This window comes from Oryctolagus cuniculus, chromosome 4, assembly GCF_964237555.1.
Source record: "Oryctolagus cuniculus chromosome 4, mOryCun1.1, whole genome shotgun sequence".
Lineage (NCBI taxonomy): Eukaryota > Metazoa > Chordata > Mammalia > Lagomorpha > Leporidae > Oryctolagus > Oryctolagus cuniculus.
The window spans coordinates 100,024,974-100,050,267 of record NC_091435.1 but is presented as its reverse complement, the minus strand read 5'-3'; the positions used below and the strand labels follow the sequence as shown (position 1 = coordinate 100,050,267).

Sequence of the window (25,294 nt, the reverse complement as noted above, 5' to 3'; positions counted from 1 at the left end):
CTAATTTTTAAGTTGATAATTTTGCGTGGCCTGTGGGTGATGTTATAAGTATCTAAATGGCCCTTGGCAAAAAAAAAAAAAAAGGTTCCCCACCCCTGCAAGCCTCTTGTATTACATTTCAGAAGTCACCTTCTTGCCTAAAATAAGGAAAGCTGTACTGGACAAGTTGAGCAGCATTTATGATGTGTTATAAGTGTGACAGTTCACTTCTTCTTTGGTTTTCTTTAATGTACTTTTCTTTGGAGGTGATGAAGGAGAAAACACAGATGGGCTGTGGGCCAGCTGCCAGGGCATCTGGCCTTGAAATGGAGATGGGTCTGACCAGTAGGGTTTCCTTTCTTTGGATGGAGCTTGATGGCACCGCCCACTCTCTGCTCATGGTCAGTAGTGATAAAGAATAGCCACCTCCTCTTTCAGGCTTGGGTGTGCTCCTCAGGGTGACCTGCACGTGTTCCAGGCACGGCTGGATTTTCAGCTGCATTCTTGAATGCACTGTTAGGATGAGAGCTCCTTTTTATATTTTTATTTTTATTTTTTTTGGTAGATTGAAAAGTATTATTTCAGAGAGAGAAACACACACACACACACACACACACACACACACACACAGAGGGGGAGTGCTCCCAGCCATTGGTTCACTCTTCAGATGATTGCAGTGAACTGGGAGAGCTGAAGCTGGGAGCTAGGAACTTAATCTAGGTCTCCCACATGGGTAATAGAGATCCAATTGTTTGAGCCACCACTGCTACTTCCAAAGGTCTGTGTTAGCAGGAAACTGGAGTCAGGAACCTGGTGTATTTTAGTGAATGAAGCAGACTTCCTGTGCTTATGATGCTCCATTTTAGCCTGGGGTGAAAGGAGATAGACAGTAAATAAATGCACCAGGAAGTGTGTGCCATGCAGGTGTTACTTCATGCCACATGGGCAGTAAAGCAGGACGGGGGAATGGAGGAGCCACAAGAGTGAGGGTGGGGGTGACAAGGAGCATTGCTGTTTTATTAGGGTGCTGCAGGAAGCCCTCTCTGATGAGGGACATTGACCTGAGACCTCAACAAAGTGAGGGATGAGTCATGGGGCCTCTGAGAAAGGAGTTTCAGGCAGGAGGGACACGTGGTGTGAAGGCTCAGAGGCTAGAGCATGCCAGGTATGTTCAGGAGCAGCCAGGGTGGCTGGAGTGGAGTAAGAGGCAGAATGAGAGTAGGTGAAGGGACTCACAGACCACAGCCAGAGTCAGCTTTTGCTCTGAGATACAGGAAGCCACTGTACGCTTTCAGGGCAGAATAATGACCCCCGTTTGACTTGCTTTTTTAGAAGAACCCATCTGGCAGCCGTCGGAGAATAGTCGCTAGGGATGAGGGAGGAAGTGGGGGTCCAGTTAAAAGCTCGGTGGTCATAATTCAGACAATAGATATGACTTGGATGAGGGGTTACTAATGGAAGAGGTAAGAAGTAGTCGAATTCTGGGTATGTTTTGAAGGAAATGTTGCTAGATTATGCTAATGGAATGGATGGGTGTAAAGAGTGTGAGAGAGAAGTCAAGATTTTGTCTTGGGTTAATGAGGACTGAATTATTGTAGATTGAGCTAGGTTAGGCTGAAGGGAGAATGCTAAACAAACTAGGAATGGACAAGACCTTCCTCAGTCTGATAAAGGACATCTGCAAAAACCTACGGCTCACATCACACATAGTATGAAAGACTGAATGCTTTCTCCTGAGTCCAGGAGCAAAGCAAGAGCGTCCCCTCTCGCCACTTTTGCTTAACATTGCACAGAAGGTTTTAACCATTGCAAGTATGCAAGAAAAGGAAGTAAAAGGCATCTAGATGATCAAAGAAGAGGCAAAGCTATTTCTCTTTGCACAGGATCTTGTATAAAGAAAACCCTAAAGAATCTGTTAAGAAACTATTAGAATTAACAAGTGGGTTCAGCAAGGTGGCAGGAAGATTAACCTACAAAATCCAATATTTCTGTGTGCTAGCAGTGAACATTTGAGAAGTGTAATTAAGAAAACAGTGGCATTGCTGCCATGAAACTGGATGGGAATACTGAGAAGGGGAGTCTGCAGAGAGGGGAAGAAAAGATGCGAGGTCAGAGAAAAAAGGAGACAGCAAAGGGAGCCGAGGTGGAGCATACAGTGAGGCAGCTGGACAGCCAAGGGAGTTACATCCTGGGAATAAATGTTTGAGGAAAAGGAGGTGATCAATAGTGTGCCATGCTGCCGAAGGGTAGGCTGAAGCCTGAGGATTGACAGTTGAGTAAGTGAATGAGCATGGGTGACAAGCAAGAAAACTAGGGGTCAGAGTGAGAGAAAATGTAATAGTCAGCTTTGGGATAATACAATAATGTAATAAAATATAATAAAAATTGAGTACTAGAAAAATGAATATGCATACCATTTTTCTTATTAAATTCAACATTTGAATATTATCACATGACTGTAAAAGGTTGTAAATGTTACTGTTTCTGTTCTATCTCATCGTAGTCTGTAACAGCTTACTGAGCAGACTGGGGCGGGTATGTGGTACCCACTTTGTGCTGTGTGGTCTAAATTAGTTGAAGGAACATGAACTGAAATTGGTTCCACATGGATTTGATACAGAATGCTGTGCTTAATGGCAGGAGGTATTTGTCAGTGAATGAACGCTGGTCTCACCTTCTGTCTAGAGTTTATTATCTCCTTGTTCAGAACGCTGAAGCCTCAAGTTCAGTGCCACTCAAATTATTCTCAGGAACAAGTCAGAAATATTATGTGGAGCATTATCCCTTCCTATAACTGATCACAAGTATCTATTGTTTCTCGTAGTTCTGACTTTTTTGTATGGTGTTCTGGTCTGAATTGCTTGTTGAAGTTTGAAACAGCTCTGTGAAGCAGATAGATTTTTTGTTTGTTTGTTTAAATCTCCATGAAGAGGCAAGCTCAGGGAGATGGAGCAATTTTTACTTTCATGCTGGGGGGCGGGGGAGCGCCAAGACTGCCATTTTAGACCCACAAATTTGCTGCCAGACTTTGGATGTGGGATTTTTAATCCCCTTCCATGTTTGAATTTAATAGCAGTTGTACTTTGATGATTTATGTCCTGCCTCTGTTGTTACAAGTTTGCAGGTTGAATTTGGTGTCAGTATGAGTGTGTGTGGTCAGCATAGCAAAGCAAATCTAAGCAGTTGCTACATTACACTATTATTATTGGTTTTAAATTCTGGTCTTGATCCTAGAAATGCTGCTTTGTAACCAAGTTGTTTCCTTTTTCATAGTGTATGAGTTATTTGCATTCATCAGTCACATGGGAACATCTACAATGAGTGGTCATTACGTTTGCCATATCAAAAAGGAAGGAAGGTGAGTCTTCTTTCAGAAGGTAATGATATCTGTGATTTATTTAGCACCTACTATATTATATGCCAGCACCCTACTGGGTGCTTCTCATTTGGTTCTTGCATTGGCCTTCTAGGAGGGTGCTTTTTTAAAAATTTTATTTATAGGGGCTGACGCAGTGGCTCACTTGGTTAATCCTCCACCTGAAGCACTGGCATCCCATATGGGCGCCGGGTTCTAGTACTGGTTGCTTCTCTTCCAGTCCAGCTCTCTGCTGTGGCCCTGGAGTGCAGTGGAGGATGGCCCAAGTGCTTGGCCTCCTGCACCCACATGGGAGACCAAGAAGAAGCACCTGGCTCCTGGCTTTGGATCGGCATGGTGCGGCGTCATCGGTAGCAGCCATTTGGGGAGTGAACCAACGGATGGAAGACCTTTCTTTCTGTCTCTCTCTCTCTCACTGTCCATAACTCTACCTGTCAAATAAAAAAAAAGAAATATTAAAAATTTGTTTTATTTATATATTTATTTAAAGATTTATTTATTTATTTGAAGCATTATAGAGAGGGAGAGTGAGAGAGAAATCCATCTTCCATCTGCTGATTCACTCCCCAAATGGCTGCAATGGCCAGGGCTTGGCCAAGCTGAAGCTAGGAGCCAGGAGCTTTTTCCAGGTCTACTGTGTGGGTAGCAGGGGCTAACACTTGGGCCATCTTCTGATGCTTAGCAGGGAGCTGCATTGGAAGTAGAGCAGCTGGGACACAAACTGACACTCATATGGGATACCTGTGTTGCAGGAGGTGGCTTTACCAGCTAAACTATCATGTTGGCCCCAGGAGCGTACTTGCAAGGCCACTTTATACATCAAGACACTGAAATTCAGGGAAGCTGACTAGCTTGGCCTTTCCTAATAAATAGCCATGTCAGAACTTATATTTAATGTCACCCTTAACCATCATAACACGGTGACTTCCAAAAATTATAGGTCTTCAGGAGAAAGTGTATCGTATTTGGAGCCTCCACTGGATTCCCATATTTAGCCAACAAAATAAAACAAGAAAACCAGGATGCACTCTTGAATGTAAATTTCAGATAAATAACAAATGATTTTTCAGATACAGAATAAAATAAACATGTTTCAATTACTGCTTGGGACACACTTCTACTAAACATTTTTTTGTTTACTAGACGTTCAACTTTAGCTGGATAACCTTTGTTTTATCTGGCAACCCTAAATGTCAATGCTGTGCCTCTTCTACAGCCTAGCTTTCCTGCTTCTTAGGTGGGATGTTAATTTTGTGTTTGAGAATGAGATAGTTACGGGAAGGAAGACCATTGCTGTCTTCAGAACCTTCTCCCTTGGTGCCCTTCCTGCAGCTGCCTAACTGAGCTGCCTGTGGGTCAGTCCTCCAGCATGAGAGCAGTGCTCAGGCCACGTGGAGGCTGGAGAAACACACAACTTGGCCTTTTCTGGTAGATGTTGGCCTGCCACTCTGTGCTCCCTGTTGCAGAAGTGGTCTGTTTCCACAGATTCCGTTGGGTTCTTTTATGGTGTGTCTTTTAGTTTTGTCTTCTCAACTTGATGAGTGAAATTAGTGGAGCACAGTGACTGTATTTACAGTGAATTCTTTTCATTGCCAAGCTTGATAACTATTTTAAAAATACTTTTTGAGTAGGGTGGGAAGAATCACTATGTTCCTAAATTTGGATATATGAAGTGCATGAAGTTTGTATACCTTCAATGAAAGGTTTCTAGGTTAAAAAAAGATTAATAGTCTGCATATTATTAAACAGGAACTCAAAATAAAAAATGTACTTTTTGGGGTAGGCATCGGCCTGGCAGTTAAAATGCCTACTGACACACCCATGTTAGAGTGCTTAGGTCTGACCTAGCTCCGCCTCCTGACTTCAGCTTCCTGCTAATGCACATCCAGGAGGCAGCAGCGATGGATCAAGTAATTGGATTCCCATGTGTAGGGTGCTTGGATTGAGTTCCTACTTCTGGCTTCGGCCCCAGCCTAGCCCTGGCCATTGCACATTTGGCGAATGAACCAGCAAATGCGAGCATGCTCTGTCTCTTAAATACATAAATAATTAAAAATATGTTTTAAAGAGGAAAATAGGTGCATTATAATTAAAAAGCTTCAAAATTCATGGTGATGGGTTTTTTAAAATACAAAAAGAAGAATATGTACTTTAGAAATCTTAAGAAAACAATTATCTACATTTTGGTATATTTTTATTTGTTTTGATCTCATTGGAGGAGGGTGTGTATATTTCCATATATACACATACTATATATATATTAAAATACACATATGTATTAACAAAAGCTGCTTAAAGTATCTATAGAGCACATAGAATTTTGTATCCTGCTTTTCATATTATGTTGTGATCCATATTTTATCTTCATATTTTATTGTGGTTACTTTCTCACTTCACCAAATATTCTTTGAAGAAATTTTAATAGTTGTGTAATAATTCACTGCATAGTTTCTTTTTAAAGAGTCATAGTTTAAATTTTTTTTTTTAAAGAAATTAATTAATTTGCCTAGGAGACACACAGAGTGAGAGCACCCACTTGCTGGTTCACTCCCAGAACTGAGTGTGAGAGCTCTGTCCAGGTCTTCTCCATGAGTGGTGGGACCCACTTCCTTGAGCCATCACTGCTGCCTCCCTGGGGTATATCAGCATGAAGCTGGAGTCAGGAGCAGAGCTGGGTGTTGAAGCCAGGCACTCTGACTCTGGATATGGCATCTTAACTGGCTACTTAACCACTTGGCCAAGTGCCTAACCCTGCAGACATGTTAGTTCTGACTTTTAGCTAGTTTTTACCTAAGACTGAAATAAACATTGTATACATAATCTTTGCCTCGGTTTCTCAGGCCACTATGAATTTGTACAAAGGAAATTTTGAGATAAAGACTTCAGCATGTTTAGAGACTCCTATTACATTTCAGTGGCTCAAACATCAAAAAGCACATGTGATTTCCCACCAAGATTCGGTTATTTTTATACCACACACTCGAGTTTGGTGATCTGAAAACATTTTGGTTATTTTAAGTATTGTGCACCATATGATGCCATAACTACTTTCTAGTGTCCTGACACTGACTTAAATCCTTTCAATGCTTCTGTCTTTCGTTTGCAGGTGGGTGATCTACAATGACCACAAAGTTTGTGCCTCTGAAAGGCCCCCTAAAGACCTGGGCTACATGTACTTTTACCGCAGGATACCCAGCTAAACCTCAGACAGACGACTTGGCGAGAAGAAGCCATACACTTTTTAATTTGCCAAAAAAAAAAAAAAAAAAAAGGGGATAGCCAAACATGAATGAATACATGGGGGTATTTATAGTTTATTTAAAGAGCAAGATCATTTGACGCCTTCTGAAATAGAACTGGGAAGAAATTTGTATCAGTGGTGAAACACTATTGTAGATAGTTTTTATAAATGTTCAAGGAGAGGAGGTTATTAAAAAAAAAAAAAAAGGTATTCTTGTTGCTGGTGAGGCATCTCCCATTGACAAATTCAAAGTGGCCATGTGACCCCAGCCCTCTATTTTGCTTGGGGCCCTGTGGTAGTGGCTTCCAGAGAAATCAATCTATGTGGCCAGTGGTGTGGCCTCAGCTACAATACATGAAAAGCCCACTCTGTTTCATCAGGAGAATCAGCAACTGGGCTGAGCTTTTTTGTGACATATTTTTTTTTCCATTGCGCACAATAATTTCTGACCTATCCTTGTATAATAGAGCACCTGCAATGAGAGGTATTTTTAATTTAAATCATATCAAACTTCATAATAAAATTGTGTGAATGCATATGAGAGTGAGTGTGTGTGAGTGTGTGAGACCTTTGTAGTCCCCTAGAAAATCTGTAAGGGGCTGGCTTGTAAAGGCTACATAGTTTGGTATTTAGCATATGTAGAAAAGGCAAGTAAATATTTTAATGAAACTATAACTCAGGAACAGTTTAAAAAATTAGTTCCCCACCTAGATTTTAAGGATTGAAGAGGGCTGTGTTATGCCTTGCGAAGCTATCAAGAATTCACCTGGCTTGGACACTGATGGTGCAAGGCCAGATGCCCATAGCAGTGCGGTGTTGTACTTTGCCAAAGGTCAATGAACTGTTTTTTTCAGCAGCCCTTTCTCAAAAGTAGAGTGTTTATTTTCAGTTAAAATAGCTAATCTGTTCTCGCCATACCACATGCGGACTGCCTGGAATCATGTTAAGTGCCCCAGATGTGTAGCTTTCCCATCTCAGGCTCTTTGCTGCCTTGACTTTTAGATCTTTGTTGGTGTATCACCTCCTGACTTGCCTTTTTTGCTTCTCTGCCTATGGCCAACAGTGAGATCTTGGGCACTTTAAGGATTTCAGCTGCAAAGAAACTCACGACCTTGTGAAAGACCATCCTGTGCATTCTAGTTATCTTAGTCTTTTAGTTACAACCTGGGATTAGATCAGAGTTTCAAATGCAGTGAGAAGGGAACCATAGCATTCTCTAGCTTTCCTACTGCTCTGCTTCAAATTTCAGAGTCTGGAATTTCTGTTTCAGATTATTCAGACAAATGCAAAAGGATTTATTTCTGTCTACTTAACGTCTAATGTGTTTGGTTGAAAGGATCTTTCTAGAAGCCGTAGGAAATAAGACAGAGCCAATGGATGAATTAAAGCAAGAGACATTAGATTAACATGTGGTGAGTTGTGAAAATCAGGGCTCTCATTACAATCTGGGCCCCTGTCTCACGAGACATCACTTATACCAGGCTAGTGAGGGTTGTAAAGCCCGAGGCTGTGGCCTAGAGACCTGGGTGCTGCTCCTACCTGGCTGTGGACCTTGGGCAAGTCCCACATCCTCCCTGTGCCTCCCTCTTCTTATCTGTACAATGGTGTGATGACACCTGCCCTCTCTTTCCAGTTGTGCTTTGAGGCTACAGTGAGATTCGATCCGATAAACCCTTAAGGAAGAAGGTGTTGTGCCCTGGTGGGTCCCAGTAGAGCATGCTCCCTGCCTTCTCCCATCTGAAGTTTTCTTCCATTGGAAACAAGTGAGATGGGCAGAAGGAGGGAGCTCATGGTGCAGGAATTCTCTACTCCGCTGTGCCCACAGTGTCACCTTCTTGTGTTGACATGGAGATCCCATAGCAGCCCCACTCTCTTATGTGAGTCTCTGACTCCTGTGGAAATCCCCACATTAAGTAGCCTTACAAATACCAGTCCCTTTCGGGCTGAGTATTGTAGAATAAATACTCTAAACACACATCAAAAATGGCTTGTTTTCAATGATCTTACAAAGCAAAGACCTTTTTAGGGGGTGGGGGTGGTTGGGGATTTGGATTGAAATGTGGAAAAAGATAGCATGTGTATTTTGAACAAAAATTTTATAATAAAACTTAGCAAAATCACTGGTGTAAAATCAGTACTTAAAATTATAGACTACAAATTATTTAATTTCAATAAGTAGAAAAGGAAATCTAGCCCTTCTGATGCCTAAATATATTGTAAGAAAGTGGATTATGGCTGCTTTTTTTCTGCCTCACAAAACAAAGGGCTATTTCTACAAGGCTAAGTTTTGTCTATGTGAGATTCTTTATTTCAGATTGAGAGTTGGGGAAAACTGGAGCAAACAACGGGTTTCTTTCTTGGTTAAAAATGTGTTTATATGTGTATCGTAATATATATAAGGCACATTTTGCTGGAATAAAAGTCTGGAATGTATTGCTTAATTTTACACATGTGTATAGTTGAGATTATTTGTGGTTGGAAACTGGATTACTATGTGGATTGTGTCACCTGATTATAAGCCTGTTAGGAGTCCTCAGTAAGAGGCACGGTGGTATAATTGTGAAGTCCTCACTGTATGTAGGTGTCTGCGTGAGAGGTAGCACTTTCTTCCTGTAAATATCTTTTGATATCCATTTGTGTAGAATCCCAATGAATGTGTCTTTGGAAAATGTGATGTATCAAGGTTTTTATTTTGTCAGTTGATCTAAATGCCCATGTAACTAATCCGAAGTCCTCTTTGGTTCAGATTGGGATTTTCTTCTAAGGGAAAGTATGCAGAAAAGACTACTGGAAGAATCGGGGCTGAAAGATGTTTTATGTCAACATTGCTTCAGTGCTTTGGAGCTGACGAGGCTGCCTTCTGGCCCCCACAAGAGAATGTGCCTGCCTGTCCCTGTTGTTCAGCTTGGGTTGTGGGAAATGCAGGGGTGAATAACTGGAGCCTGTCCCTTCTCATGTCATTTCTGTCCTTCACCTGAGCCTGAGCCTTACCTGCAGCTCACAGGGAGCGCTCCTGGGTTTGTACACCGACTCCACCTGTGCAGGTGATGGGGGCTCAGGTGTTTCCTCTCTGGGCCTTTTTCTTTAGAACAAGTGGGTTAGACCAGATAAGCTCAGAAATCCCTTCCTCTGTTTTCATTTCCCTGAGGTTGATACCAGGATCAGGCCTGTGAGATACGAGGGTTCACTCAGAGGTTTCAATGTTGTTTTTGGATCCCTAGAGTTTATACACCGCAGTGCTGGACCTGAGACCTTTTAGTGTCCCCGCCCACTTTCTATCCCTGTTTCACTTATCTTTATTGGCTTTGGTAATCATCCCATTTTTCTCCCCTCTTACAAGTCACAGCTTTCCAGTTCATGAGGTACGTAGCTATTGGCTCCCTCAAGAACAAAAAATTCCACTTAAAGCACCTCCTAGAAAAGCCTCAGAACTACCTTCAGGTACATCTGTAACTTTTATAAGGCTATTTAAGCATTCAAATTCAGTGGCAGCACATAAGTGCTGACAGAGCTGTTACAGAAAGGATGTGCTGTGCATCTCAGAGGCATAACTGTTGCAAAGTCACGTCATCAGTGCAGGCTGTACTGATGGTACCAGCCAGGGCGGGGGACCTGGGGATGGAATTCTATTCTTCAAGTGAGGTAAAAAACCCTAGGTTATATAACAAGGTTCTGTACTCTTCCGTTAGCACATAAGGTTCGTGTAGCGTCAAGAAATATCCCACTTGTAACTCATCCTGCAAAGTTTGCCTACTAATCTCTAGATCTGTGCTATTCAGTATGGAGGTAGGCACATGTGGCCAGTGATCTGCCAACATGGAGCCTGTCCCAACTGAGATTTTGGTGTACATGAAAAATACACACCAGACCTTGGAGGCTTGGCACCTTAAAAAAAAAAAAAATTTCACAGTGTTTTATCTTGATTACATGCTGCAATGATGCTATTTTGGACTTATTAATTAGATAAAATATGAATACATTTGATAAATATTAAAATTATTTTCACCTATTTTTATCTTTTTAAATATTGCTACTAAAAATTATAAAATTGGACATGTGGCTAATGTTGCACTTCTATTGGATGGTGCTGCTCTCGGCCCATGCTTTGTGGGTAGGCAGTGGGTGGGAGTGGGAATTCCGTGATGCACCAAGCAACACAAATATTTTTGCAGGAGTCAAGAGGACTGTGAGGCACAGAACATCTCCCAGAAAGCCAGAGAGTCTTCTACCTAAAAACCAACATACAAGATCCCAATTAAAAAGCCGAAAGTCAGTGAGCCCTGAGCTGCCTTCTTTCGGCTTTTCCTAGGAGCTCGCCCCTTTGCACTTACTTTTCTAGCTCTTCCAGGTGCCAAGGATGTTTGCCGCAGGAGGGTGCTGGGCATATTGGCCTCATTCTAGGCAACATTCTCTTGTGGTCTCCCCTCCCCAGGTATTGTCTGCTCTGTGCAAAGCCGAGTGTGCTGACATCTCGTGCAGATCTCCGCACTCTCGACGTGCCGCGTCTCTCAGCCTCTGCAGAGGCCGAGTCTGTTGCTGTGCCGCCTGCCCAGTAGGCTGTGATGCTGGCTCCTGAAAGAGGTTGTTTTGTATGATTTTGCACTAGTCACAGTTGTTGTTTAAACTATCTCAGTTGTTTTGGGAGACTATTTGCCTGTGTTGGAAAGAGAGATGGATGACTTACTGCTTCGATTGTTTTAAATTAAAAGCTATTCTCACAATCTCATGTCCCTTTATGACTCCTTTTTTTTTTTTCTTTCAAAAAATGCCACTGACAGTTCTCATCCATCAGTGGACAGGTAACTTAAGGTGATGGATGACTAATTTTATTTTTAGGGCTTCTTGGTGGCTACGTGGTCCCTGTCAACAGTGGCTTCTCAGTGATGGCAAAGTGTTACCTCTGTGCAGGGGGGCGTGGCCAGGGCATGTCTTTTAGACTTTCTCTAGGATGGTAAGTCACATAGGGGGGTAAACTGAGACCTTTCTGTGACTCCCTGGCCCTCAGTGTGCTGGTGGCTTCCTTCACACAGGAACAGCAGCATGGACACATGTTGTACCAAGAGACTTCAGCATTTCCAGGATGCCATGTTTCCAGAGCGCAGAGTTCCTGTTACTGCTCTGACAGACACAAACTCAGTGGCTTCAAATAATATGTTTATTAATAAGGTCACAAGTCTGAAAATGTGTCTTATGGGTCAAAATCAAAGGGTTGGCAGGAAACCTGCAGAGGAGAATCCATTCCAGGCTCTTGCAGCTCCTGGAGGTGGTCACAGTCCTTGGCTTTTGACCTCCTAACAGCACTGGCCTCACTACAGCTTCTGTTTCCATCCCCTTGTCTCCCTGGATGGGGTCTCTTGCCTTCCTCTTATAAGGAGCAAGATTATATTGGGTCCATCCAGACAGTCCAGAATATTCTTCCATCTCAAGCTCCTTAATTACATCAGCAAAGTCCCTTTTATGAGGTAAGGCAACACGCTCACAGGTTTTGGGGATTAGAATGTGGATATCTTTGGGGAGCATTATTTTGCCTACCACATAGGATCATTAATTGCTTTCAAAAACGTACCCATTTAATGCTCAAAGTTTTTTTAAAAAATGAAGCTATATGTATTTAAAAATCCAAGTAAATATTTGACTTCAGTGCTGTGTCATGTTTTGGTGAGAGGGATATGAAGAGAAGGAAATGATTCAGGCAGTGAAGGATTGTTTATTGTTCAGAGACCTGTGATCATTTTAGGACAATGTTTGCAAGTCAGTTGCTACCTACATGGTATATCCCATTGTGTCTACTCTACTGGGAGAGTGTATGTACTGATGAAATGTCGGTCCTGCTTTTCAATATAGTCAGTGACAAATTTCAATTAGTGGGGAACCTTGATATAAAACTGAACTATTCTCATCCCTCATGTAACTAGTTGTAAAAATCTATGAGAAAAACATCATTGTGATCAAGAGGCAGGGTGGTATAATGAAAAGAGTGGAGACAGAGCTGAAGTCAAATTGTGTTTCCTATGTGACTTTAGTCAACAATATACTGAGATTCAGTCTTCTCAGCTGTACAGTGGGCATAATAGTACCTGACAATCCAGTGGGCATAGGACATCTTTTTTTTTTTTTGGACAGGCAGAGTTAGTGAGAGAGAGAGACAGAGAGAAAGGTCTTCCTTCCGTTGGTTCACCCCCAAAATGGCTGCTACAGCTGGTGCGCTGCGCCGATCCGAAACCAGGAGCCAGGTGCTTCCTCCTGGTCTCCCATGCGGGTGCAGGGCCCAAGGACCTGGGCCATCCTCTACTGCCTTCCCGGGCCACAGCAGAGGGCTGGACTGGAAGAGGAGCAACCGGGACTAGAACTCGGTGTGCCGGCGCCGCAGGCAGAGGATTAGCCAAATGAGCTGCGGCGCCGGCCAGGACATCTTTACATCACCATTTAGCTCATACTAAATTTTGACCCTATGGAGGTATTGACCCTTTGTTTCAATTTAAAAGTTTTTTTTTTTTTTTAAAGAATTTACCAGTATTAATGACTTTTTCCAAAAGTATTTTTTCTGGAGATAATTCCATGAATTTATTTTTCACTCTCTATATACTATTCATCATTTAATAAATATTAGGATCTGTGTGCTATCTTCATTTTTCTAAGAATATATTTGTAAGCATAGTAGGTAAGGTCCCTGACCTTGCTGGGTTTATTTTCCAGCAGAGAGACACATGCTGAACATAAACAATCAGTAAACTATATATATGTTCTGGTTAGGAGATGCTGAGTGCTATGGAAAAAAGAAATTGTAGAGCACGGGTGGAGGACAGATTACAAGAGAAAGGGTCCTTGTGGAGGCATCATTTGGAGGTGAGATTTGGACGTAGAGTTGAAGGGAGTGAAGGAGTCAGACAGGTAGATGTTTGGGGAAAGAATGTGCTTGGCAGAGAGACGACCTGGAGCCGAGACCTCACAGTGGTGGCATGTCTGGTATGTCAGAGGAGTAATGAAGGGGCCAGTGTGGCTCCAGAGAGTGGAGTGAGGGAGAGAGTGGTGGGAGAGAGGGTCAAAGAGGAGCCAGAGCACCCAAGCCTGGAGGGCTATTGGAACAGCTTGACTCCAGAGTTCAGTGGGGAGTCGTTCTAGGGTCTTGAGCAGAGCAATGACCTGATTTAAATTCTTGTTTGGACGAGGTGGTAGGAGGACAAGGATAGAAGTAGGACTCCGTGGTAAGCAAGGTCAGAGGATGATGGATCGGATGGGGTGGTAGCAGTGAGGGTGGTCAGATATTCTGGATATATTTTAAGCTAAGACCAGCGGGGTTTTCTGATGTAGGATGTAGAGTGTGAAAGAATGAGGCTGACCCTCACATATTTGCCCTGAGCAACTGAAGAATGTAATTGCAGTTAATTAAGGTAGGGAAGGTTTGGAAGGGTTGGGGTGCTAGTGGTGGAGCGAGATGATTGGAAGTCCAGTTTGGGACATGCAGGGTTTGAGATGTCTATTAGGTGTTCAATAGGAAACCAGGTGTACAAATCTGTATTTTGGGCGAGAGTTCTGGACTGAAAATAGAAATTTGGGAGTTAGTGTTGGTTAGATGAATATTTGAAGCAATGGGGCTGTTTACGATCACCAGTGGAGGGAGACAGGAGATAGAAGGAATCCATAAAATGAACCCTGAGGCACTTCAACATAAAAAGTCAGCGAGCAGATGAGCCTGCAAAGGAGACTGAGAGGTGTGACTGCCAGGGAGGAGGAAAACCAGGAGAATGGTGCCTGGCGTGGAAGCCAAGTGAAGATGTGTCGTGCAGAACTGAGACTGTCGGTTAACTCCGACAGGTGAAGTAGGATGAGCACTGAGAGTTGACCATGAGATTGATCCATTTGGAGCTCATAGGTGACTTCCACGGGAACAGTTTTGTAGAAGCGGGTTCAGGAGACCATGGGAGGAGAGAAGTTGCCAACGATGAAGGCAGAGGATGGTTGCTGGTTGAGGAGGAGGAATGGGGCCATGTGATTTTTGCTTCTAAATGTGAGAAATAAGATGGTCAAATAGAAAAAGGAAAAACTGACACTATAGGAGAGAGAATTGCTGGTCCCAGGTCCCCTTGAGCATACAAAGGTGTGGGGGACCTGGTGCCAAAGTGGGGAGCTGATTGAGGCAGGGGTGTGGAGAGATCTTGCAGCAGAGTGAGGAAGGCAGGCAAAGACCAGGAGCGCCCGCCTGCCGGGTTAATTTCCCCAGTGAAGCAGGAAGCCCGACCATCAGCTGAGCGGGCGGAAGGGCAGTTGGGGATTTGAGGAGAGAGATGTGATATAGTTATTTAACTACACATGCATTTCCAAGCTTTTAGAGTTTCCTTTATATTTTTTAAATGAAATCTGTGTAATTGATATTAATTGTGTCAATTTTATGACACTTTTCAGTTAGTTTTCAGCTCTTATTGAATCTTCCTTATTATCGTTGGCTGTTTGCAAATTCCTTATTGCAGCCATTATTTCTATTGGGTGCAGCTTTCCTAGGTCGAATTTTGCAAATTTAAGTGTTGTCAAACAGATTTTGTTATTTTGTCAAGTTTCAATCAACAGTGGAGCCATGTTAGCTCTCTTGTTGGTTACTGCCCTCGAGCCTACTTCTTCCTGGGCCAGATTTCCCAACTTTTAGTGTTAGATGTGTTCATTGTGTATTTTTTAATTTAGATGAGATGTTTCCCCTCACTGTGCATTTTTTTGCTATTACACTCATTATTTGTGGTAGTATTACTTACAAACTGCATAAAATTATCAGTAAGGCAAAACCAGTGGACATGGGTGCCCACTGGGGTTAAACAGCAGGAAACAAGCAGCCTCAGAATCTGGCACGTGGTAGGTTTGGGTAAACATTAGCTTCCTTTCTGTGTCCACTTCAAAGAGCTTGGCCCGAGGAAGCTGCACTGCCTGCTCTCCACCCATCTGGACTCATGCAAGCAAGCTCAAGCACTAGGCACACGGAGGACCAGTAGTTTACTCAGTAAAAAGTACTCAGATTAGTTCTGATTTACTGAGATGATTACCAGGCGGCATTATTTATTAGGGAATGTAGGTGAGAAAGCAAGGAAATGTGAGCTCTCAAGGGTTGGGTAAGGAAGATGTTACTTTAAGGAGCCTTGTAAACAAATATAAAGAATGCTCCATTCGGGCTGGCGCTGTGGCATAGTGGGTAAAGCTGCCACCTGCATCCCATATGGGAGCTGGTTCCAGTCCCGGCTGCTCCACTTCTGATCCAGCTCTCTGCTATGGCCTGGGAAAGCAGTAGAAGATGGCCCAAGTCCTTAGGCCCCTGCACCCTTGTGGGGGACCTGAAAGAAGCTCCTGGCTCCTGGCTCCTGGCTCCTGGCTTTGGATTGGCTTAGCTCCATCCATTGTGGCCATCTGGGGAGTAAACCAGCAGATGGAAGACCTCTCTCTTTCTCTTTCTCTCTCTCTCTCTCTGCCTCTGCTTCTCTGTAGCTCTGCCTTTCAAATAAAATAAATAAATAAATATTTACATAAATATTTTTTAAAAAATATTGCTTTAAAAAAGAATGCTTGGGTTGCTTTTATATACACAGAAGAGAAGCAATTATTTCAGAAAATCAATATACACATTTGAGAAGAGGAGGTAGGAGACATAAAAAGACTAGAGTTCTCCCAGGGGTGAGGGAAGGCATGGATGGACTTTGACTTCATATGGCACAGCAGGAAAGCAAGAAAGATGTATGATGGATTTTACAGAGGAAGAAACAGACTCCATCAAGGCTCAGTGCTGCCTCAAATCAGAGGAGGGGCTGAAGAGTGAGAAAGGGGTGCCTTCATTGCTGTCTTCATCTGAGTCTGCCCATCCCTCAGTCACCAATCAGCTCCTTAAGATCTGTGTTTGGGGAATGTTTTAGGAACATGGAAGCTGCAGCTTCCTGTCCTTAGGACACCTCTGTCCTTTGCCCCCACCAGCTCCCACTCACCCTGCTGCTCTCAGCTCTGGCCACCTGCCAAGCTCATTCCAACCTTGGAATCTTACACCAGGCCTCCAGGAATGTCCTCCCAACTCTCCCTGGCTGGCTGCTTCTTGGCATTCAAATCTCTGCCCCTATGTCACTAAAGAATTCCCTTTCCTGACTACCTATAGATAAAGGAGCCCTCACTCACTCTTGGAATACATCATTTACCTGTTTTTCCACTCTGCAGCACAGAGAATTCTTATTGGCTAAAATAGTTCTAAGTCTCCTTTCACAGAAATCTACATTCTTCAAGGACAGTTTATTTTTCCTTTACTTGAAATTGCGTCTCACATCCAGCACAGTGCCTGCACATAGTTGATATTCAAATGCCTATTGATTGACTGGTCCTCTGCCCCCTAACAATACCCTAAAGCGAAATGTATCTTAATATGTTTATTTTAGAAAAATCACAAGTTTCAATTTCAGGTTAGATAATATTTTATTCTTAAAAATTAACCAAGGAGGGAGATTTTTAAATTGTGCAGTGGCAGACTCATAGAATGGCAGATGTCCTAAACAGCACTCTGGCCTCAGAATCAGCCTTTAAGGCATTCAGATCTGGCTAAAAAGCCCATGAGAGTTTCTCAGACATGGAAAGCCAAGACACTCTGGCAAAAAAAAAAAACAAACAAAAAAACAAAACAAAAAAACAAAAAAAAAACCCACACAAAACAAAACAAAACAAAACAAAAAAAACAAACAAAAACCTAAATGAAAGAGCTCTGTGAGATCCCAGCGGAAAGAATGGGCCATCAAAGAAGGAGGTACCTTTCTCTGAAGGGAGGAGAGAACTTCCACTTTGATTATGGCCTTGTCTAAATAAGATCAGAGTTTGTGAACTCAAGAGGCTTCCATAGCCTTGGCAGCTCATGACAAGAGCCTTGGGTGATTACTGACATCATAAATAAGGGTGTCAATTGTTAAATCAACAACGGGAGTCAATGTGCACCTATTCCCCATGTAGGATCTCTGTTCTTAATGTGTTGTACTATGTGAATTAACGGTATAACTAGTACTCAAATAGTACTTTATACTTTGTGTTTCTGTGTGGGTGCAAACTGTTGAAATCTTTACTTATTATATATTAAGTTGATCTTCTGTATATAAAGATAATTGAAAATGAATCTTGATGAAGAACGGGATGGGAGAGGGAGTGGGAAATGGGATGGTTGCTGGTGGGAGAGAGGTTATGGGGGGAAAAACTGCTATAATCCAAAAGTTGTACTTTGGAAATTTATATTTATTAAATAAAAGTTGAAAAAAAAGTTGTGCTGTGTATGTAAAAATGCATTCCTGATTTCAAGATAACTTACGCAAGATCATGTGTCATGATATTCCATAAAAGGAGCTTTTGGGCCTGGTGTTGTGGTGTAGAGGGTCAAGCTGCCGCCTGCAATGCTGGCATCCCATATGTCCAGTTTGTGTCCCGGGTTCTCTACTTCCAATCCAGCTCCCTGCTAATGGCTTGGGAAAAGCAGCAGAAGATGGCTCAAGTGTTTGGGTCCCTGCCACTCATGTGGGAGATCTGCAAGAAGCTCTTGGCTCCTGGCTTTGGCCTGGCCCAGCCGTGGCCACTGCGGCCATCTGTGGCGTGAACCAGCTGATGGAAGATCTGTCTCCCTCTCTCTCTGTAACTGACTTTCAATTAAATAAATAAATATTTTTAACAAGGAACCTTTTATACAGTAGTACAGATTGTCTTCTATTGGATTTGAAGTAGTTTTGTCCCCCAAATTCCATTCTGAAATATTCTTGAAAAGACCTTGAAGCCACAGACAAAGTTTATTTGAAAACATAGTTTAAAATTGCACAAATATAAATACAATTTAATAAGGTGAAAAAGGGAAGGCATGCTTCCAATAATAGTACAAAAATACTACCTTAATCTTGGTACTTTGCAAATTCTAAGCCATCTGATTAAATTAAACACATCAATATGATCAGGGGTTATTTTTATAATAGCAATTTTATTTCAAAGAGCAATGCAGGGAAACGCTAGGATGAAGACTTAATACCCAACAGAGTTGTGCTATGATACATATTTCACTAAGTCACAGTTACAGTATCACATAGTATGCCAATAACTTTAAAATCCATCCCCTACTGCCATTAATTTACTGTAAGTTACTTAATTTGGGTTGGTACTGATTTAGAATTTCATAAACATTTACTGTTAAATTTTTTTCTCTGTTATCTGTTTTAGCTTGAATATGAAATCTCAAGATTTCAAAGGAGCATGATGAGAGAGAATTACAGAATTAGTTTCAAAGCAACATTTGTAGATTAGATATGCAATATTCATATATAAAATATATAGAAATGTCTTTTCTAAATAGTTAATAAATGCTTATCATAGCTTGTAAAAAGTTCACTAAATTAATCAGGTATTTTTTAACCAATGTAAACAAATCTGGGCAATGAAAATTGAGAAGGGAAGATATATGGGGAAAATGAAAGGAAATTGGTAAAAATTCAGGTTTGTCTATTTCCTTTAGCTGCTGGTAACACAGGCATGAACAGTTTCTCACATGGCACACTCTTTTTATAGTATCCATGCAAAAATGTTACATATCTCAGAGAAAATGCCACATGCCTAGTTTAGTGTGGACACCTCTTAGTCCTTTTTATATCATACCATTTCCCTGCCCAGGAAATTAACAAATAAATCCCAAACTATACACATTTTATTGTTGAGCAAAGAAATACCCCATCTTTTTTTTTTTAAATCTTAATATTACTTTCAGTGCAGGTTTCTAAAGTGACCCCTGGAATCAGTCACGGTTTGGCTGTGACACTGTGACATTGCAAGTTAGCTTTTTCTTTCAGAGAAGGCCCTGAGAAAACAGCTCTGAGGTTGGGGCACTTATTTCCAGAGCGGGTTACTTGGTTATTTTGGTATTTCTGCAGAGGTTGCAGGTAGTGGAAACCTTGCTCAAGGCAAAGGACTACATGAGAAGTTGTTAAACCTCACACTTCAATTTTCTGATTTTTCTCCTCTTAACTGTTCAGTGCCCCCACACAAGGGCCCTTGCTATGTGTTTGGGGAATTCTGTCTTTGAGCTCACGTATATGTGTGGGGAACTGTAAGGGTGTGTGAAGGAAGTAACAATGCTATCATTAACATCAGACTCCACTGTCTTACTAAACTTTGCTCTTTCCATTTCTGGTCACCTCATAAAATAGTGGCTACAAAAAAAAATGCAGTGAGCGCACTTCTGAGTTTGTTCTGAGCGACATGAAACCACCTCACCACCCCTGAATTTCAATTTAGATCCATGGTCAACTCGTTTCTCAAGGGACATGGGTCCAAGTCCACTGACCATATAAATTGGGCAGTGTCAACACAAACAATGCTGTGATATCCCTAGACCTCAATGTAACATTGTACCATCCCTGTCTGTCATTTTTAGAAATTAAGGCACCATTTATACTTTGCCTTATGAGGGTCTTCATGTGCCTGAAATTACCCCAACCTCCTCCTCTTATTTAGCATGTCAGTTTTTCTAGTTTATTCCTAAACTTTTGGAAAAAATCTGAAATGCATTATTGAGAAATTAGAAGCACAAACCTTTATATTCTGAGGCAACCAACACAATTCAGTTTAGTAACATTTACACACATGGATTTGTTTTAGATTTGGATCTGTTGTGACTCAACTGGTGTTTAAAAAATTAATTTGGCACTGGCTGCAACACTGTCCAACCAGATGTGTGCATATCTGTAAAGTTTGGTGTGATAGCATGAAAACAATCTCAACAGTAAAGTAATAAAAGCAAATAGAAAAACTATAACACAAAATTCGTGAAAATGTTCCCTTGTTCAGGAAGAAGGAAAAATAAGCTAACCTATGAGAATCAATCATGCACTGTGTAAATTTACATTCAGTAAAGTTATCTTGCATGCTTTGGTTAATATTTAAGTAAGCAGATTTGCAAGTACTGATGCATGCAGTATTTTTGTACCTGAGGTTATATATGTAGGTTTTTAAAAATTGCCATTTTTTTAAAAACTAACTTTATGCCAGAGTTCATCTATGAACACTCCTTAAAAATATATATGTATCTACTTCTTTGTTCAAAACAGTTTAATTTCAACCAGTTCTATAAATACTGAGATGACAGGAAATTGTGCAGTAAAATCTGGATAGGGGATGAATTTGAAATTATTTTATAAAGTTGAACTAATGCTTGTGCATGTAAAATAATTTCTAAAATAAGAGGGCTCAGAAAGATGGCACATGAATCACACCCTCCAACTCCAAATACCCTGTTCTAGATTGCTTTTAGAAGTGTTTCACGGTATAAAATAATAACCATTACTGTGACATCTAACTTAAAATACAGTCCAGTCTTATGAAACAGATTCAGGGGCAAATGGAGAAGGGGCACCAATATTCCCAATGAGCTTGCAGACAGTTATGGTAAAGAGTTTGGGATGCCTGTCCTACATGGGACTGGCGATAATTGTGTTCAAGTCTTGCTGTTATGACTTATCCCTACAAGTCTTTAGTCCCAAGACTCGACATAATAGCTCTCTTCAAATAAAAGAATGAAGAACGAGGCATAAAATGTTGAAAGTGAATGTGTTCTGGACATTCCTACCCGGTTGGGTATCACTAATTTGCTATTCTGATGGGAATCCAGATTGGCTAGGAAAGCACAGTTCATAGTTTCTAGTAAAGTTGCCTTGTAGACAAGATCTGCCTTTCAGATCAAGGACAATGACCTTGGAAGGAGGTCCAGGAAGGAGTAACCAATATAATTGGCTCAGGAAGAGGGTCCTTTACTTCTCTTCCTCTACTCTAGCCCTCCTCCTCCTTAGCAGCACAGAAATGGTTGTACTTTGAAAATTCAGCAATGATCCCTGGGTTTCTCTGCATTTTCTAAGCAACTGCATGGCTCTTCTAGTACAAGACTACCACCCTCTAAAAGCTTAGGCTCTTATTCATTATACACACACACACACACACACACACACACAAAGGAACTCAAAGCATGCCCAGAGTTCCTGCTAAGGGAACCAAGGACAGCTTCCCTTTCAAATGGTAAGAGCAAATTAAATGACAATTTCATGCCATGAAGATGAGATGCACAAAGCAATTCTGCCTTAAAAATGTGTCTACACTTTTAAAAAAGATGTACGTGCTGTTCACAATAAATACTGTCCTAAGTTTTGCTACCTAATCTTTGATGGTGCTGTATTTCTATAAACTTTGCCTCACTTTTTAGTACTGGTTTTTACTTAGCAGCAACCAAGTTAAACCAAGCTATTTCTTATTTACACTACATTCAGACTTTAAACTGTTACTGACCTCATGTATGTGGTACCAGCAAGGCCAACACAACGTCTTGTTGTCATTACTGCAAATCCAGTTGCTGCTGGAGGCATAGAATGACGTCACACAGAGGATACCTGTAGGCTCCTTTGAGTCATTTGTTCAGAGGTTCCTAATGGACTAGATTCAAGTCAACTAACTGGCCAGTCAGGAAAAACACAAAGGCTGTGAAGAACAGAGGCAGGCAGAGATGGGATTCTGATCTACCAGGAGTAACAGTCAGCTATTGTGGCCTCGAGGCTGGCCCCGGAAGACCTTCTCAGTCTGGGTTTCTAGAATTCTAAAATGTGAAAGACACCATTCTTGAAAATATTGTTGAGCCTTACTTTGCATCTAAGGGATCTGTGGGCCCAGCCTGGATGGCTGCCCTTGCCCCATGATGAATGCTTAGCGACTGCTCTCTGCTGCTCACCTGGGGCCGTCACCTTGCCCCTGTGAGCGTTCACAATGAGTATCAACCTGGTACCCACCATTTACAGGGCCTCAACTCTTTATCTTTACAAATTAGAGTCTGTTATAATATATAGAAGCCTCAAGGACTTGTGGTTTTATGTTAACTTGAAGCTCTTCACGACCTGGAGACTTCAAAGCAGCAGAGGAGGGGATTTATACCTGCACTTAACATTCAGTTTCTCAGCACGTGTGCATATTTCACCCTTAGTAGAAGCTAATTCTCCAAACTGCTATGATCAGATTCTGTGTGTGTGCACACATAATTATGACCATTAGTGAAATGAGCAACTATTAACCAAAGAACATGATGAAAAAGTTGGGACTAGACTACTCTGTGGAAGGTTCTGGAACAAGGAAGGAGACAAGGTAGGAAATGAGAACAAACACTGGTGAAATTTGGTTAGCATTTTGCAAACAATTTTTTCTAATTCTTTAAAAAATGTATCTTTCAACATCATTAAGCCCCAAATACACACAGCATTCTGAAAAAAAAATAAGTGAAAGGTTGCTAATGAAACAAAACACCACTGCCAACAGAAAATTCCTGATACTTGCTAAATGTTCAAGATAATAAGACCCAAATGGGCATGCATCTTTCCTATTAAACCACTGGCATTCAACGAGATTCAGTTAGAAAATGTTAATCTTCTATCACTTAGAATGCAAGAAGGTGAACAGTGCAGATTATTATGGAGCTAAGAAAACACATAATTTTTAGGAAAATGTATTTATCACTTTTAAGAAACATCATTTAAAATATTAACAGTTTAAAAGGAATATTATTGTGCAGGGCAGTTAGAAAGCCAGTAAAATATGACGCTTAAGCAAGTTAATGCAAACTCAACCGAAATCATGGTCTCTTCAAACTTTCTCCCGGCAAGACAGACAGTACCTTGTTTCTAACTTAAGTTCATAGAGTCCCAGAAAGCATGTGCATAAGAAGATCTGTTTTAAATGTATATACACCCTGTGTCATACCAGTTTTAAGAAAACACTCTTTCAAAACCCTACACTATGAAAAACGATTTCAGGAATTTTTATTTGGTCCATTGATCTAACAAGGTTGAATTCTCAAATCTTTCACCCCCAAGGTAAAAATTGGAGCAACAAAACAAAACTCCAGCAAGGCATACATAAGATATTAAAGTGCATATATACACTCCCAGAAAAGTTTTGAATGGGAACAGCAAAAATTTCTAGTGCAAAAACTGCTTTTGCCAGCAAAGCTTTCTCTTTCTCTCTCTCTCTCTGGAATCAAAGGGCTACAGAAAAGTTAAAATTGGAAAAGGTTTAAGCAATGCCTGTCTTTAGTCAAGAGTTAATATATGTGCATGCACCAATGGCCCAAACTATGTTCAGTCTTGCAAAAGGGGGTTTCAGGGAATAGTTCTGAAACAGCCAGGATTCCCTAATCTGAGGCAATGCTTATTCCATGTGTTCTGAGAGCAAGTTCCTCAGATAAGTCATCAGCTGCAACTGTGGACAAAACACCCAATGAACGGTTTTGCAAAATGCTTGCCACTTGTGACGAGTATTCGCGAGTCTCTCAATTCTTCTTTTGAACCTGACCTCAACTCTACATACAACATTTTGTGCTTTTGGGTCTGAACAGAGACTCGGCATTGTCTGTAGGAATTAATCCCCTTGGGTTATATGACCTTGGCCTTTTGAATATCTGATTTATCCTTTTTGAAATTCTTAATAAAATAATTTTTAACTTCTCAGTACAGTTACACAGAAGAGGGATTATTATTTTTTATTTGTTTCTTCTCCTTCAAGGATCCAGGTTGAAAGCTCTTAGGAGGACATCCAGGTCACCAAGGTTAGCCGCCTGGAAGAGTTCCGGTTGGTCCATCAGAGACAGTGCGATTCTGAGGGCAGCCCAGATATTCCCGGAGATTGCAGGATGAGGAACTTGCTGTTGATTCCTGCTCTTTCTTTGCAAACTGAGGGCGGTGAGAAAGTTGCTGACCGCTTCTCTAAGAGGGTAGAAAAACACATTTTAAAATTGCAACAAATTACAGATAGACACTTAAACCCAACAGGTGAAATTATTTTAGTGTAAAATACTAAATCATCTCTCCATGGCACTTTGGATGGTCAGATGAACAACGCTCTGATTTATTATTCTTTTGTGAACACTCATTGTTAAATGGAGTGAAATCAGGAAGAAAAAAGCTGAAAGCAAATTTTATTTTGAGAATTTCACGTGGGAGACAAAAGAATAATAGCAAAATCACTAACTCATTAATGCATTTGGTTTCCCCAGCACCAGGAATGATTAGCAGACTTCATCCCTTTGCAGATGTGATTTCTACACGTAGAGCTTAGGAGAAAGGCTATAGAACTGCTCAGAAACAAAGCAGTCTGTTTTTCTTATTAGTGACAAATGCAGAATGCAGCTAGAGTGAGATTGACTTATTATCAGAGCATCTGGGCTTGAATCCCAATTATTTAGTCTTAGCAAATTTCTTATAACAGAAGTCATATTAAAACCTTGTGAGTGAGGCCAGTGTTGGGGTGTAGCTGGCTAAGCTACTCCCTGGGACACGGCTCCACTACCAGTCCAGCTCCCCAGTAACGGACTAGGAAAAGTAGTAAAAGATGCTCTTTATGGTAGTATGTAGTAGGTTTTATTAATTTTAAATTAATCTTTTTAAATGTTCTCAGTTTAATTTCTAGTATCATAAACAGGAGAGTATTTTTAAAATTTGTGGAAAAATAGAATTAAAAGATAAATTTATTTTGGTCCAAATATTTTTGAATCTATGCATGTTTTTTCATAAGTATTTCCATGAACTTTCTGAAGACCCCTGTTTGCAATGAATTTCAACAATTTCAGCACATAATAAATTTACCTTTTTTTAAATAAATTTATCTTTTAATTCCATTTTCCACAACCTTTTTGAAGTACCTTC

The 25,294-nt window shown here is 41.1% G+C and overlaps 2 protein-coding genes across 27 annotated transcripts in view; one reads left to right on the top strand and one right to left on the bottom strand.

Moving 5' to 3' along the window:
• USP13 (ubiquitin specific peptidase 13) overlaps positions 1-11,317 on the top strand; it is a 123,139-nt gene extending 111,822 nt beyond the window's left edge. For both annotated transcript variants that reach the window (XM_008266542.4, XM_051818794.2), the window contains exons 20-21: positions 3,253-3,337; positions 6,462-11,317. In XM_008266542.4, the coding sequence (XP_008264764.3) occupies positions 3,253-3,337; positions 6,462-6,555 (179 nt within the window). In that variant the 3' untranslated portion in view covers positions 6,556-11,317. The remainder of the gene's footprint in view (positions 1-3,252; positions 3,338-6,461) is intronic.
• A 7,034-nt stretch (positions 11,318-18,351) lies between these two features.
• Positions 18,352-25,294, bottom strand: part of PEX5L (peroxisomal biogenesis factor 5 like) — a 263,402-nt gene continuing 256,459 nt past the window's right edge. For 22 of the 25 annotated variants that reach the window (XM_051818798.2, XM_051818799.2, XM_051818807.2 and 19 more), the window contains one exon: positions 18,536-24,355. In XM_051818798.2, coding sequence (XP_051674758.1) covers positions 24,151-24,355 — 205 coding nt within the window. In that variant the 3' untranslated portion in view covers positions 18,536-24,150. Of the gene's footprint in view, positions 24,356-25,294 lie in introns of all 25 variants that reach the window. The other 3 variants (XM_070072476.1, XM_070072474.1, XM_051818804.2) reach the window with 1 other exon arrangement.